General features: G+C 32.0%; 1 protein-coding gene across 17 annotated transcripts in view; it reads right to left on the minus strand.

The window, feature by feature from the left end:
* MAPK10 (mitogen-activated protein kinase 10) overlaps positions 1–16,116 on the minus strand; it is a 288,604-nt gene that overhangs the window by 149,126 nt on the left and 123,362 nt on the right. For 6 of the 17 annotated variants that reach the window (XM_019731283.3, XM_074323972.2, XM_074323984.2 and 3 more), the window contains exon 3: positions 258–356. The exons of 5 other annotated variants lie outside the window; for them this stretch is intronic. Coding sequence is in view for 6 of the 12 variants with exons in the window: in XM_019731277.3 (XP_019586836.1) it covers positions 285–350 (66 nt within the window). In the remaining 6 variants the exon portion in view is untranslated. The remainder of the gene's footprint in view (positions 1–257; positions 357–16,116) is intronic. 6 more of the 17 variants (XM_019731277.3, XM_019731285.3, XM_074323956.2 and 3 more) reach the window with 1 other exon arrangement.

Here is a 16,116-nt window from a genome sequence, read left to right on the forward strand (position 1 = left end):
AAAGAAATATGAAAAATGTTAAGTATAAGTGAAACCTAGTAAGAAATCACTTTACACTGTGATTCAATATTGTATTTATAATCATTAAAAAGAATTCTCTTCATTCCTATTTTAACTTGAACTGGGGAAAAAATATATATACGAGTATCTACTTCTACTTCCTCAGCTACTTTTAATATTACAGAAATACTAACTTTGGTGTGGAACACGTGCAAGATGGAATGGCAAAATGGAAATACAAGGGAATTATACTGTACCTTGTTTTACCTGTAAGGAACACACACCTGACAAAAGGCAATTTTCACATCCAAAGTTGGTTCACTGCAGTAGTACAATAAATGGAGGCTCATAAATACCTATAGAAAAAAGGGGGGCATGAATTTTCAAATCACCTAATTATTCATCATTTACAATATAAACTTTAATATAATCAGAATTATACACAAGGTAGGTCAGCTTATTCCTTATGCAGACCACTACTAGGTACTTTTCACAAATTGTAAATATTAAATAATAAAAGAAGGTAAAAATGTCCTGTCTTCTATAATGATCAACATCATGATAATCATAAATAGTACATATAAGAAATGGATATACTTAATAAGTTGAACATAGCAATTTCAGTTCTAGGCATCTAGTTTTTTAAATTCTCAAACATATGCTCAAGAAGACATAAAGGATGTTTATTGTAGACTAATGGGACTATTAAATAAAATGGAATTCATAATAGAATTACATTCAGGACTTGGAATAATTGAGTTAGAGCTTAATGTATCAGCATAGATAAATTTTTCAAACATGATATTGAGTGGGGGGTAAAACAAGTTTCAAAAGGGTATGAAGATCACTGTATTATTAATGTAAAATTTTAAAGCATAGAAAATGTTAATATGCATTGCTTTGTTATATAACCATAAACCATAGACCAAAGAAAACAGTGCACTATATTAACATTTCTTTAATCTTGGTGATAAGTACAAAGATTTCATTATATTATTTTCTGTACGTTTAAAATATTTTATAATTATATAAAGTGTTAAGGAGAGGGTAAAAATTATCTAATGGTGGAAAAGTTACATCAGGCACTGGGTTACTTGGCCATGACAAGGCAGCATCAGGGAAACCTCACTGAAATCTTATTCCATTCAATTAAACACACTTTGTTGAATGTTTATTGTCTACAAGACACAATTCTGTGAGATTAAAGAATTTTAAAACCACTACTGACATAAGATTTGTTCTGGAAATATGAACGATTAAATATCCTGAAAACCACTCTCAATGCAAAACTCAATTAGATGAAATACACAAAATATCTTTTAAGATCATAAAATATCTTTATGAGATGCAAAAAGAAAGGCAAGAAAAATTCTGAGATGCTGAAAACAATGTGAAAGGATCCATGCAGAGAAGTAAATGAGCTGAAGCTGCCACTTGTTACCAGGCCATCTGCTGATGTTTGAAGTCTAGAACTTTCGTTTTCAAAGGGCAGCATGCAGAGTTCAGGGAACAAAGCTTAGAACCTATCTACGGTGGAAAGTCACATTGGAGACTCCTGCAAAAAGTTTTTTTTTTCTTTTTTTTTTTTAATTTATTGGGGTGACAATTGGCAAAAAGTTTAAGATAAGAAGTTTTAAACAAATTTCCGGAGCATGCACAACAATACCAGAAGGAAGGTCTGAATTGCAAGAAAAACATGTTTTACATTGGAACTTGTGCAGATTTTTAAAATTTGAGGAAGAATGAAAGAACAATAATACATAAGGCACTCCTGAAGAAGAATAAGGTGGGCATTTGTCTGTGGGCAGTGGAGAGAGAATTGCTCTACCAGAGATCAAGATTTATTACAAAGCTCTAGTAAGTAATGGTATGTGGAGTGGATGCAGAGATAGACTATCAGGTAATAGAATAGAGAGCCCAGAAACAGAAACATACATACGTAGAAACCTGATTATGTAATATTATGTTAATATAGTCAGCTAAACCTGATTATAGTAAAGATATCTGACAAAAAGAGAAACTGTGCATCCTGCTGAGACAATTGGTCATGAATATGGGGAAGGAGAAGAAAGGAAGCACAACCACACTGGGAAACAATTCTCTACGGGCCTCTCACATTTCTACATGTCTTGCAAACAGAAGCACTGGCTGCCTTCATTCCAGACAATCTTCTTAAAGATGGTTATACAACAAACAAACTTGGCAGAGAAAGATAATATCTCAATCTGGAATGAAGGCCAAGTTTTATTACTTTCCAATATAATATAGATAAGTTGTCCCTCTGAGGCAAAGGTCAGGCATGCTTACTGCCCATTATAAGAGATTTAGATTCCCTAAGGTTGAGGTTCCTCATCTATAACTGAATTGTATGTGCAGTAGTTACCTGACCTTTTTTTGAGTCACCCTGTGGGAATTGGAGCCTTAGGAACTGTCATTAATACTGATACTCTAGCTACTGCTATTTATTTGAATAATAAAGACCTTTGTATCTGACCCTAGAATCTTGTGTCTTTTGCAAGTATCCATGAAATTGTGGCAAGCTAAGAAGTTAGCAAGTAGGGAACCTCTCAGGCTCTTCAGAGTTCTTGACAATCTCTACATCATATTGTGCACAAAAACAATTTCAGATGGATTAAAATTTTCAGGAAATGCAAACTTTAAATATTATAGAAGGAAATGTAGTTGGATGACTCAAAAATACATTAAAAATAACGTATAAATATGCTGTTATATAGGAAATTACTGATAAAATGGACTATTTAAAATTTATCATTTATCATTTGTTTATGAAAAGATGTGAGAGAGTAATAAAGTAGGTCACAAATTTAGAAAAGATATTTGAAATATATAAAACCAATGGAAGATTTATCCAGAATCTATAGAGTTTCTAAAAGACAAGAAGAAAAAGACAAAGAACCTAATAAAATAATGGGCAAAAAAATATGGAAGACATTTCATAGAAAAAGCAACATAAAAGGGCCCATAAATATATTTGTAAATTAAAACCACAATGACATTCTATTTTATACCCATCAAATTGACATAAACTGAAAACTATAACTTTCAATATTTTCAAGGAAGTTGATCAAATGGGAATATTTATACAGTGCTGATAGGTTTGGCAATGGGAACAACCCAATTTACGGGGAAAATAACGTTATATAGTGAAGTTGTACATAGTGTGCCACCCAACAATTCCACTGCTATACATATTCCCAGAGAAACTGTTCAGTTTTACTACCAGGATATATGTAAAAGGCAATTCACTATACGTTGTGATAGATAGATAGATAGATAGATAGATAGATAGATAGATAGATAGATAGATAGATAGATAGATGATAGATAGATAGATAGATAGATAAAATTAGCACTGGAAAAAATATTCATAGAGAGAAGAACAAAGAATATATAAATCATGGTATAGTCATTTAGTGGAATATCATATAATAATGAAATGGTTGAATAAAGAAGCAAGTATCAACATGATAAAATATCATAAACATGTCAAACAAATGAAAAGAAGTATGGTTAATTTCATTTATGAAAGTTCCAAAATGTACAACTAAACAATTAGTTATTTAAGAATATGTTTAAAAAAAAAAAAAAAAAAGAATATGTTTTTACTATGATAAAACTATAAAGAAAAGCAAAAGGATAAAAAATGCAAAATTTCTGGGGAGGGGAAGAAAGCCACCAGGAAAGGGAATGCAGGGGTTTTCAAAGGTATTCATCTGTCTGCTTCTTCCAGTTGGGTGGTGAACGCATGCATGTTTATTTCATTATCATTCTTTAAACTCTACATATTTAAGTATATGCTATTTGATATATCTGAAATATTTCATAATAGAAAGAAGTTCAAGTGACACAGTAAATTGTGGTCCTTCACTCTTTTGCTGGGCATTGTTGTCTATATACAGATGCCTGGAACTAAAACACTCATAACAGCTACTAATAGGAAATGACCTTGAAAACAAATGCTGAGGAATGTAAATCAGAAACCATTAAACTACCAAATGAAGAAATTCTGGGTCTTCTCTACTTCTAAACTCTCTGTTATATGAGAAAATAAATTCCCCCTATGAAAAAAAAAATCACTAAAATACAGTCAGTAAGTTAAAAAAAAAAAAAAAAGGTGAAATGATTTACTCCTCAAATTATAATCTGTGAGATTATTTTATTGCATTTTCATGAGATTTATGTAGAATTTTTGCCAGATAGTTACCTCTACTCCTTGTTTTAAAAATGTTTTTCAGTTTTGATTCAGGTATAATTTACACAACAGCAAAGTGGACATTTCTTAAATATACAGCTTGATGAGTTTTAACAAATGCACAGATCCATGTAACTCATATTGCAATGAAAATAAGGATAGTCTGGAAAACCCTGGTGCCATTTTCTGGACAATAGTTCCCACCCCTCAGGCAACAATGTTCTAACTTCTTTCACTATGTATTAGTTTTTCTTATCCTAGAACTCATACAGTAAGTACTCCTTTTTGTTGGGCTTCTTTTACTGTTCATTCATACTGACCTATCGGTAGTTATTGCATTTTATTACTGAGTAAAGTATCACAGTTTATCCACTCTGGTTTTGGACATTTAAGGTATTTCTTCTATTTGTTAGATAATAATGCTGCATGAACATTCATGTACATGTTTTTTTTGCACAAATATGTTTTCATTTCTCTTTGGAAAAATACCTAGAGAAGGAATTGTTGCATCATGGGACAGAGATGTGTTTAATTTATGAAAAACTCCCAGACACATTGTCCCCCTGTAGCAATGGATGAAAATTCAGTTGCTACACATCCCCAACATTTGATGTTATCAGTTTTCCAAATTTTAATCATTCTAGTGGGTGTTTAGTAATATTTCTTATGGTTTTATTTTTTATTTTCCTTATGATTAATGATGTTGAGAACTATTTTCCTGTGTTTACTGGCCGTTTAGCTATCTTCTTTGGTGAAGCACATTTGCAGGAATTTTGCCCATTTGGTGATGAACTATCGGTTAGGGGAGAGGGTTGTTTGTGTCTTTATCACAAATTGTAGAAATTTTTTATCTATTTCAGATGAAAGTTCTCTGTGAGATACATGTAATATGAATACTTTCTTTCAGTCTGTGGATTGCACATTCAGTTTATTAATACTGTCTCTTAGTGAATAACATTTAATGTTTACAAAATTAATTTTATCAATTACTTTCCTTTTAGTGATTTCTTGGTTTTGTCAAGGAATCTTTGCTCACTCCAAGTTCATAAAGATGCTCTTCCACATTTTCTTCATGAAGCTTTACATTATTAATTTTACTTTTAGGTCTATGATATCTCTCCAATTAACTTTAATCCATGATATGATATATATGTTAAGGTTCATTTTGTTCCTTAGGGATAGCCAGTTGTTCCAGCCTCCTTTGTAAAAAGACTTTCATTTACATACGGAGTTGCCTTGCTGCCTTGGTCAAAAAATCAAGTGACTGTGTAAGTGTGGGCCTAGTTCAGGAGTATATTCTATTTCATTGATCTATTGTTATCCCAATACCGTGCTGTCTTGATTACTGTAGCTTTATAATAAGCCTTGAAATTAGATAAGTCCTCCAATTTCTTCTTTTTCATTTGGGGGACTATTCTAGGTCTTCACATTTCCACATGAATCTTAAAATCAGTCTGACATTAAAAGAAAAAAGAAAACCTACTGGAATTTTCATTGGGATTGATTGCATTTGAGCTATAAAGCACACTGGGAAGAATAGGTATCTTAACAATATTGAGTGTATCTATCCACAATCATAGTAAATTTGTCAATTTAATTTAGTTCTAATTTATCTCAGGAATATGTTTGTAGTTTAGAGTATATAGATCTTACATATTTAGAGTACATAGATCTTACATATTTTTTTAGTTTATTCTTTAGCATTTATATTTTAGATGCTATTATAAATAGGATATTTTTAATTTCCATTTCCCAAATGCTCACTTCTAACAATAGAGTTGATTTTTTTGTAAATGACCTTGTATTCTACAACACTGCTAAATTCATTTATTAAACCTAGTAAATATTTTGTGGATTGTTTAGGATGTTCTTGATACACAGAAAAGTTGTCTGCCAGTTAAGGCAATTTTCACTTTTTTTTTTTCCAATCTGCTTTTTCTTGCCTAATTGCCCTGCCTCCAGTAAAATGCTGCATAGTAATGATAAAATGATGATGATTTTTTTTATTAGTTTCAGTTGTAGAAAACAATGTAATAGACATTTCACCCCTCATAAAGAGAAAACCCCTCCCCCAATCTACTGCCCCTCTGACATAGTACATAGCTGTTACAATTCCATTGACTCCATTCCCTATGCTGTACTCCATATCCCATGACTACATATATATATATAATTTAATACATATATATATGTATTAAATTATAGTGGACGTACAATATTATTCAGCTTCAGCTTCAGGTATACAGTGCAGTGGTCAGGCATCTATCTACACCATCCATGAAGTGAAGTGGTCTGACTAATAAGACATGTGCCCATCTGACACCCTCCAAAATCTTTACAACATTATTGATTGTATTCCCCAAACTGTCTTTCATATCCAGTGGCAATATTGTAGTTACCAATTTATGCTTTCTAATCCCCTCCGCTTCTCCCTCTTCCCCACCCCCCCATCTAGCAACCATCAGTTTTTCCTCTATATCTCTGAGACTATTTCTGATTACTTTGCTCATTTATTCAGTTCTTTAGATTATACATACAAGTGAGATCCTATGGTATTTGTCTTTCTCCAACTGACTTATTTCACTTAGCATAATGTTCTCTAGCTCCATCCATATCGTTGCAAATGGTAAGGTTTCATTCTTCTTTATAGCTGAGTAATACTCCACTGTATAAATGTACCCCAGTTTCTTAATCCAATCATCTACCGATGGGTATTTCAGTTGTTTCCATTTATTGGCTATTGTGAATAAACATAGGGCTGCATATATTTTTTCGAATTAGTGGTTTGGATTTCTCTGGATAGATACCCAAGAGTGGAATTGCTGGGTCATAAGGTAGTTCCATTTCCAGTTTTTTGAGATACCTCTATACTGATTTCCATAGTGGCTGCACCAATCTGCAATCCCACCAACAGTGCACGAGGGGTCCCTTTTCTCCACACCCACTCCAGCACTTGTTATTTGTTGATTTATTGATGATCGCCATTTTGACTGGGGTGAGGTGGTAAGATGAGGATGATCTTTGCTGATGATCTCAGATGTATTTATCCATTTACATTTAAAGTAATTATGGGTATTACTGAGTTTAAATGTACCTATTTGTTCTGTGTTTTACCCCTATATTCTTTATTCCATTTTGCCTCCTTCCCAGACTCTTTTGAAAGAATAGGGTATCTTTTTGTTTTCCATTTTATTTTATCTAATAGAGTGTTAGTTATACCTCTTTTTCTTCTTTTCTAGTGGTTGTTGTAGAGTTTACAATGTGCATCTTTAATTTTAAGTAATCTAGCTTCAAATAGTATTATTCCACTTTATGTATAGTTTAAGAAACTTACAACAGTATACTTTGAGTTTCCCCTCTAGTGCTTTGAGCTATTATTGTCATATATTCTACTTATACATATCTTATAAACTCCATAACACATTGATACTATATTTACCTAAAATAGGCAATTCTACTTTAAAGAAATTAAGAAATTACAAAGGAAATATTTCATATTTACTCACATATTTTCAGTTGTAGTCCTTTCACACCTTTCTTTAAGTTTATTATTAAGCACTTATGTTCTTTATGCTATTATAAATGGTATGTTTATTTTATTTCCATTTTCTAAATTCTCATTTCTAGCAATTAAAATATGTTGTTCCATTGCTGTTTCATTATCTTGTAACATGCACTAAATGGGGACTTGTTCTACCAGCCATTCTTCAAATTTATTGTGACTTTTTATTCATATGTCTGTTTCATACTACATTATTACCTTCTCATGGAAAGTGTTTATGTTTTATTCATGTTCACCAGCCCAGGGTCAAAACTATTCTTAGTATATAGCTAATGTCAAGTAAATGTTTATTGAATAAAAGAAGAATCAAATTTTCCAAATTCACTTCCTTCTCTAGCACAAATCTAAGTATTTTAATTATCTCCTCATATTGAGACCTATGAATTTTCAATAAATTTGATGCTAACAAATTAAAAATAAGGAGTTTTCAGCAATAGAAGTATGAAAAAGTACACAATTATGACCTCAAAAATGCTACCCAGAAGGGCTATTTTAGTTTTCTGCTGAACTGGACATGTGGAAAATAATAACATCCAGCCGACCACCTGAAAGGAACAATGTGTTTTGATTTTTAATGAATGGATAATCTTGCTATGAAAAGCAAGCATTCTGACCTTCCCTGGTTTGCATTATGAAGATTCCAAATGTAGCACCATGACTAAGTCATTCAGTTACTGCAGAACCTTCTTGTTCCACAAAGGGACGTTAAAAGGAAAAGAATGTTCAGTATGATACACTCAGTAAATTACAGAAAACTAGTTTGGTAATTATATTTCCTGGTAGCATGGCAGAGAGCATTTGGCATCATTGCATAGAAGCAACATCAATGGCTGGGCACTATCTTGATATTAGTCTAAAGTGAAATTAGTGACAATATCCTAGTACAATATAGAACTCGTGATTAGCTTGAAAAGGGAGGGGATGATAATTGGGGAGTTCAGTGCTTTCAATTACTGGTTGTTCTGGGAAAAGCCCCATATGTGCATTCTTTGCTGTGTGCTATACTGAGTTTCTCCTCATTACATGCCTATACCAGTCAATGGTTACTCTGAGCACAACAATAGGCCAAGTTGTATGAATGAGATACACCTAAAAATTTATTAGGCTGAACTGGTGCACAGCAGCTGCTATGAAAGAATGTAACCATGATGTGTTTTAATAGCTTAGATCAATACTTAAATTTTTTTGTATGTGAGATGTGCCAACTAAACCACAGGAGGTTTAAGAACCTTGACAGATGCGAAAACTCAAATTGTTATGGGCAACTCCAGTCTCCCATGGTTTGTCAATGACATGTAAGCAACATACACAAGGGAAAACCAAATGAACTATTGATTACAAAAAAAAAAATTTAAGGTCCAGCAGTGTCTAAGTTGAATTGGTATTTAATAGACTCATTATCTATAAATAATTTTTGTATTTATTCTGTATCAGATTTATTAGAAATTACTCTTTGAACAGTCTGTAAGCATATATGTACACTATTAGAATATAAAGGCATTATTAATTATCAAAAAAAACCTGTTTCTCCTATGCCCAAAAGGATTCTCCCCACTATGTGTAAAAAACAAATCAAAGTAAATATACCTTAAAACTAGTAATTATCTTTCTAAATGCTGATATAAAAAATGGAATTAAATTTAATTTTCTATTAAGAACTCACTTTAAGACATGAATAAGTATTGGGTCCATGGACCATCATTTAGACAGTAGTCAGCAAACTGTGGCCTGTGGATCAAATTCAACTCACCACCTGTTTTTGTAAATAGTTTTATTGGAACACAGCCTCCATTAGTTTACATATTATCTATGGCTGTTTTCACACTATAATGACAGAGTTGAGTAACTGTTTCAGGGACTGAATGGCGTGCAAAGTGTAAAATATTTGCTATCTGTCCCTTTATAGAAAAGTGTTGCTAACCTCTGATTTAGAGCACTCCATCCATGAACATCTAGAAATACTTCATTAGCTTCAGTATAAAGGCAAAGAACAAAATTTTATTATGTTTCTAAATACATAAATACATAAAATACTTTCTAATAAATAATTTAAATAAATACTATCTCCCTCCAAGGAATCTGTGCTTGTCTACATCTGAAAGTTATGTATCTCTTAAATACTGCTCATGTAATAAGATGATTGCTTCCGCAGAAATCCTTTAATAAGCTTATTTAGCAGGAGTTAAGTAATAGATAGAGACTAGAATGTAAAAGATAGGAATGAGGCAAATGTATAAAAAATAGGGTGGAGTATTGAGAGAAGATATAAAATAAGAGATGTAGAAATGGTGAAATTCACCAATTCAAGAATTGTAACACTCAAAAACATTTCTAAGCTTTCTTAATTTTAAACATACAGCCCTGCTTCTGGTCCTTCACAGAGTTTCCAGGAAACTCTTATATCATAAAACTCTAGATGAGCTGGATAAACTGTATTAAAAAATAAAAACATAAAAAGTTAATGGACACTTGAATTTACATTAAAAAGAAAAAAATAGCTAGTGCTGTTCTGATGTTGGCTCCTACAATCAGAAGCTGATTGTGCATGTCTCTTCCCAACTCCATGCTTGATGACACCACTTCAGTTGCTTAAAATTGGCTATAGCAGGAAAGTTTACAACATGGAAATTCTCAAACGCTACAAATCAGAGTATTTTTTTCAAAGACTTGGTGATTAAACATTTATTAGCACACCACTGTAAGTTACCAAGTACCAGAAATAAAAGAAGAAACTGAAAGATCAATCACAAATTTCCAGAAATATATCAAGGAAAGAAAGTAAACACCACAAGGTAAGAATTATCAGATACTATAAAAGACGTATTACCACCACAAGAACTTACATGATAAAAAAAAATAATTGGAAAGACCGCAGGTAAGAATGAGTAAAATAATTAAATAGTCAGAATAAGGAATAAATGCCATACAAAATAAGCTATTGCTATGATAAAAAGAATGGATATATTTGCAAATGAACTGAACAGAAGTTGTAGAAAAGGTAGCTTTTAAATGAAAAAGCCTAATAGGTTAAACAGGTTAAATAGAAACAGGTGAGCTAATGAACTAGAAAGAAATTCACAGAACTTTATCAGAATAATAAAGAGAAAATATAAAAATATGAAAGATTGAGAGATATAGACAATGGAATAACAAAGTGCAAAATAAATATAACAGCAGTTCCAGAAGGAACAAAGCAAATAAATAGAATGGGCAAGTGGCTATTGCCCATTATTTGAAGTGATAATGACAGTTAACTCTCCTAAATAGCTGATTAACATAATGAAGTCCTTGGCAGTATAAGAATAAATCCATGGCTAGAAATTTTACGAAGAACTGTGCAGCAGCCAAACGGTGATTAAATCTTAAAAGCAACTAGAGATAAGAGTCAGCATCCATATAAAAGAACAATTGGACTAAAGGAAGATGGATAGGTACAAAAATAAAATGTTAAAGTAGGAAAAACAGCTCTTTAGAAATAAGTCGATTTAAAACACAAAATAGAGCCAACATGATGGGAATAATAAAACATACAAACAAAAGAAGGTCAGTTTGTCACCAGCATATGTTGGAAAGTAAAGGTCTTTAATTTTGATGAGAAATTTTCTGTTTTTGATGACAAAAACATAGTATGATTTGCAACTAGTTGGAAGAGAACCGATTAACCTTAGAGTTTACCTTCCTCCCTCACTAAGGTGGGTCACAGACACCAAGCAAGGTCATCGGAACAAAACAGTCCCAATACAAAATGGCCATTAAAGTAATTAAAAAAAAAAAAAAAAGATTTTAGCTTAATAGCAAATAAATTAAAAATAAAACATCATTTTGCTTATAAAATTGTTAAAGTGTTTGATAATTAATATTCAATGCAGAGAAATAAACATACTATGCTACCTTCCTTCCAGACATCCATTTTTCTCAATACCTCACTTCATTCATGTCTATTCAACATAAAATAAGCACTACATAATTCTTTATTGAATTAATTAATAGATGTTGAAATTAAAAATTGGTACAAAGATTGGGGGGTACGTAGCTTAATAACAAGGTATTCAATTGCTTAAACAATATATTTAAGATTTAAATAATTCCATACCTAAGAATTTACACTAAACATATAATCAAGTTTCTGTACAAAGATTAATCTAAAACAATGTTCACCACAGCATTATTTATAGTAAAATAAATGGAAAATTAATGTTGAATAAAAATGGATTAATAAAATAATTATTTTAAAAGCATATAACATAATTCCTTTGAGGTATTTATAAATTATAATATGGATAAATGTTTACAATCTATTGTAAAGTGAAAAAACATAATAAAAATGTATTAAAATATGTCCCCAATCTTTTAAAAACTAAATAGATATGAATATAGTTTTATAGAGATAGAAATACACACATATTTATTGCTTTGCGCTTTTATGTATTTTCCAGTTTTACAATGAAGACTACATCTTTATAGTAAGGAAAAATGCTATTATAGCATATGGTTAAATAAATAAGAGATGCAAAGCTTTTGAACTGAAAGATAACATAGCAAGCATCTAAGCTACTTCTTTTCATAGATGAGAAACTTGAGACCTAATGGTAAATGGTTAGGAAATCTGCCAAATTCATGCATCTCAATAGTGAGACAACAGGCCTCTAATCCAAATGCCCCAAATGCTATGCAGTAAACACAGACTATATTTCTCAAAATATTGTCCAGCAAATATTTTACGTATATTAGAAGTGGCTTCTCAGGAACTCATTCTTTGTTCTTCCAATTGCTCCTAAAATTCGTGTATATAGGGCCTAGAGACAATATTTTACTTATTTTTTTAAATATCCTGTACAGAATTACATTAACACAGGGAAACAGGATTGTTCATCATCCTTGTAATTTGTAAAATGAATAAAATATTTCTTGAATTGGTTCTAATGATCTAATGGGTTTAACAGACACCACCAGTACAGATCTCACTCAGTCCCAAAAGGTATTTTACCCAGCTGAAGTATTTAAATCACTATTCTTTGCCTAGTTACATTTTTTTCTTCAATGTTTCTTAAGACATTTTGCCCTTTAAATATCAAGAGATATAAAACTCATCTCCTTATTTACTACATGAACTTTTGTAACTGGTGTACCCAATATAGCACCTGACATCGAGTAGAGATATACTGAGTACTCCATGTATAAAAGTGAACAATTCAAAGATAAAAGGTCAAGATTAGTGCCTTTAAGGAATTCCCACTAAAGTACTGTACATATATATGTGTTTATTTTTAAATCCTCAAAGTTCAAAATTTTCTATTAGGGTAACTTTTTATTTTCTCTAAGAATGGACCTTTAAAATAGGTTTATTTGAACAAAGATGGGCGTGATAACACACCTTAAGCAAGAAAAAGGAATGAACCTTTGGGCAATTAATTTTAAAAGCAAAACGAAATCTTAATTCCACTAAACAAGAAGCATTATTGCTTTAATCATGCATCCCCAGAATAACTAGGCCAGTAGAGGCTGTTAATTAGGTGAACTGTCACCTTGAATCCTGGAGAGGTGCTGAACTTACACGAACAAATCCATCTCTTAAGTGATGTGGGGGAAAAAATTAACAATATAATGAGAATAAATTCAGAGGTCACTTTATCTTCCAGTCACTTAGCAACGGAATTGGAGTGAAGACGGAAAGAGGAAAGTGATTTGTAAAAATAATTAACCATAAACTCTGAAGTAGGGATAAGTAAAAAGGAGGATGGAAATGGAAACAGCTTTTTCCAAGTCATTTTGAAGGGACGTGTTTCTCACCACACAAAGCCCCAGATATGAAGTTTGCCGCCCCTCCTTTTCATCTTTACATCTCTCTGTTCTCTCCACTTTCCTCTCCCTACCGCCTCGCTGTATTTCACAAGCACAGATGCAAACCTACAGCCTCTCTCATTGTCTCCTTCGTGGTTTCTTTTCACCTCCTTGTTTGGGAGAGAGGCTTTCTTTCTGCAGGGATAGTTAGCACACATGCAATCTTGCACAGCCAAATCTTTTTAAATTCCAACGTAAAGCACAAACTTGAGGAATTAAAAGTGCAAACAGACATTTATTTTATTTAGCAGCATAAAGGTTTATTTATATTAGTCAACACTTCAGAGAATGAAGAAAGAAAAGGAGGACATTGGGAATATTGCCAACACAAACTCTTATCACAACCCAAAAGCAGAATAAGCTATAAATTCACATAAGGGCAAATTTTCCCATAATTTATTCTCTTAGCCCAGGTACAGTAGATGTTTTAAAAGAATATTTCTTATGAGAATATCTATTATTTCAGGAAATATAGAAACATATACTATTATTGTTTTGTGGTTCTTAAGAATATTGTAGCAAGTTTAATCAAGTAAAGCTTAACATTTTAGAGAAAGGTAATTTCTTTAATGATAACTAATAAGACAATTGGAAGATTTTTTTTCTTTAGGTAATTAAATATTTTATAGGAAAAAATCTTTTGTATTCTTCAAGTGGAGTATTAATATTCTGCATTCAAATGGTTTTGATTACCTGCTAGTGTAAACCAAAGCAAATTATAGGTTAAGGAGTAGGGAACGGCCATCTATCAAAAACCATCTACAAATGAGGTTCTCTGTTAGTGCTTTTTATAAATTAATTATTTTAATATTTCATTTTCCATAAATATGCATATGCATTATATTACCTAGTCTTACACCATGAAATTGCACACACTTTTGCAAAGCTCTTTTAGAAATTTTACCCATATACAATCTAAGTAAACTATGAAATACTGAGTTACATTAAAAAAACTATTTTAAAATGTGCCCTACATAAATGTCAATAATAAAACTACTTATAAAAAATGTGTAAAGACATCAAAATGCATTTTAATATGGTCTATGACAAAATAAAATGTTATATCATCTAAATTTAGTCTGGCTTAATTTCATCTGTGACATTTCATGATTAGTTGAAATGTCACAACAAAAAATAAAGTTCAAACAAAGCCATTAAAAAGCTGACCTGTGTTTAGCCATCACTTGTAAGAGCTACTCATGCCAAATGCTTCATCCACGGTAAGAAAACAAAAACAAAATCAAAACATGGTTGACAAAATACTGTACTAAAGTTTTGACCTCTGTGTTTTTTAATTGACCAATGGTTAATATGGAAAAACACAAGACCCTTATGGGAGTAATATGATTTCAAAAGAATATAAGAATTATGAATCCTGTCCATCTCTTTTTGAAAATAACAACAAAGCCTTACATTTTCATAAGTAGACGGGGTGACAGTGATGTCCTGAGTTCTTCCATAAGTTTTATTTAGTATGAACATATGAAAAGTGACACAGGAATATTTTCTTTTCTCCCTTTACCTATATCTATCATATAATTAACTGGTTGGTAGTTAAAGGAAATATATATATTGAATTTCACTTGTTTTTAGAATTTGAAAAGCAAGTTCAAAATTTTACGAGTGTTTCTTAACAATAGATACAATAATATTTTAGGTTTCTTCTAGTGACATATCCAGCTTAATATAGTTGTTATAGCATTTCTATCTAGCATTTTAGATTTTGGATCAAGCAAACGTCTCTCTTTTTGTTTATTTTATCTAATTTATTTCTGTCCCACTCTATAGGCTCTCTATAACCTTTAAAATTTTTCAGTAGATTCAGTTGTGTCTTAATTGTCTCACAGCATAAAGGACTTTTGAAGAATGATTTGAGTATGCCCAGGGATAGCATTTTTATCTTTTGTATCAATTCCCTCTCCAATGAACATGTTTAGGGAAATTCTCCCTTTCCCCAATTTGAAGCCTGACTCCCATTATCCCCCTGGGACAACCCACTGAGCAGAACGGGATTGGAAAGAGCCAGTTGGCTGTGACAATCACAGTACAAACTCCAAGGAAAAGTCTAGAAATGCAGAAAACCCAGTTTGAAGTCAGAGAGGCAAAATCAAGAAGTGATATCAGGTTGGGATCAAATTAAACAGGAGGAATATAAAGATATAAATGCTGAGAAGTTGCTTCAAGAAAATATCATCCAGCACATCAATGGTTCAAAATGTAGGAGGAAAAAGCCACACTGGATGGTTACTCTGCTAATTTACCTTATGCCTCAAACAAGGCAGTATAGAAATTACAGTAACAAAGCATATTATAGATAATAAAACAGACACATTTCTTATTTATAGTGGATGCTGTGTTACAATGCCCAGATTCCCACTTTGGGACTGAGCCACTCATTTCTCCAGCTCCTGGGAGTTTAGCCTGCTGACAGCACACAGCTGAGCCTCTTCCCATGGATGGCCAAATGGCCGACTGATGAAAGGAGCTTCCCTGCCCAAGG

This window comes from Rhinolophus sinicus, chromosome 1, assembly GCF_057876585.1.
Source record: "Rhinolophus sinicus isolate RSI-liver-muscle chromosome 1, RSI-T2T, whole genome shotgun sequence".
Lineage (NCBI taxonomy): Eukaryota > Metazoa > Chordata > Mammalia > Chiroptera > Rhinolophidae > Rhinolophus > Rhinolophus sinicus.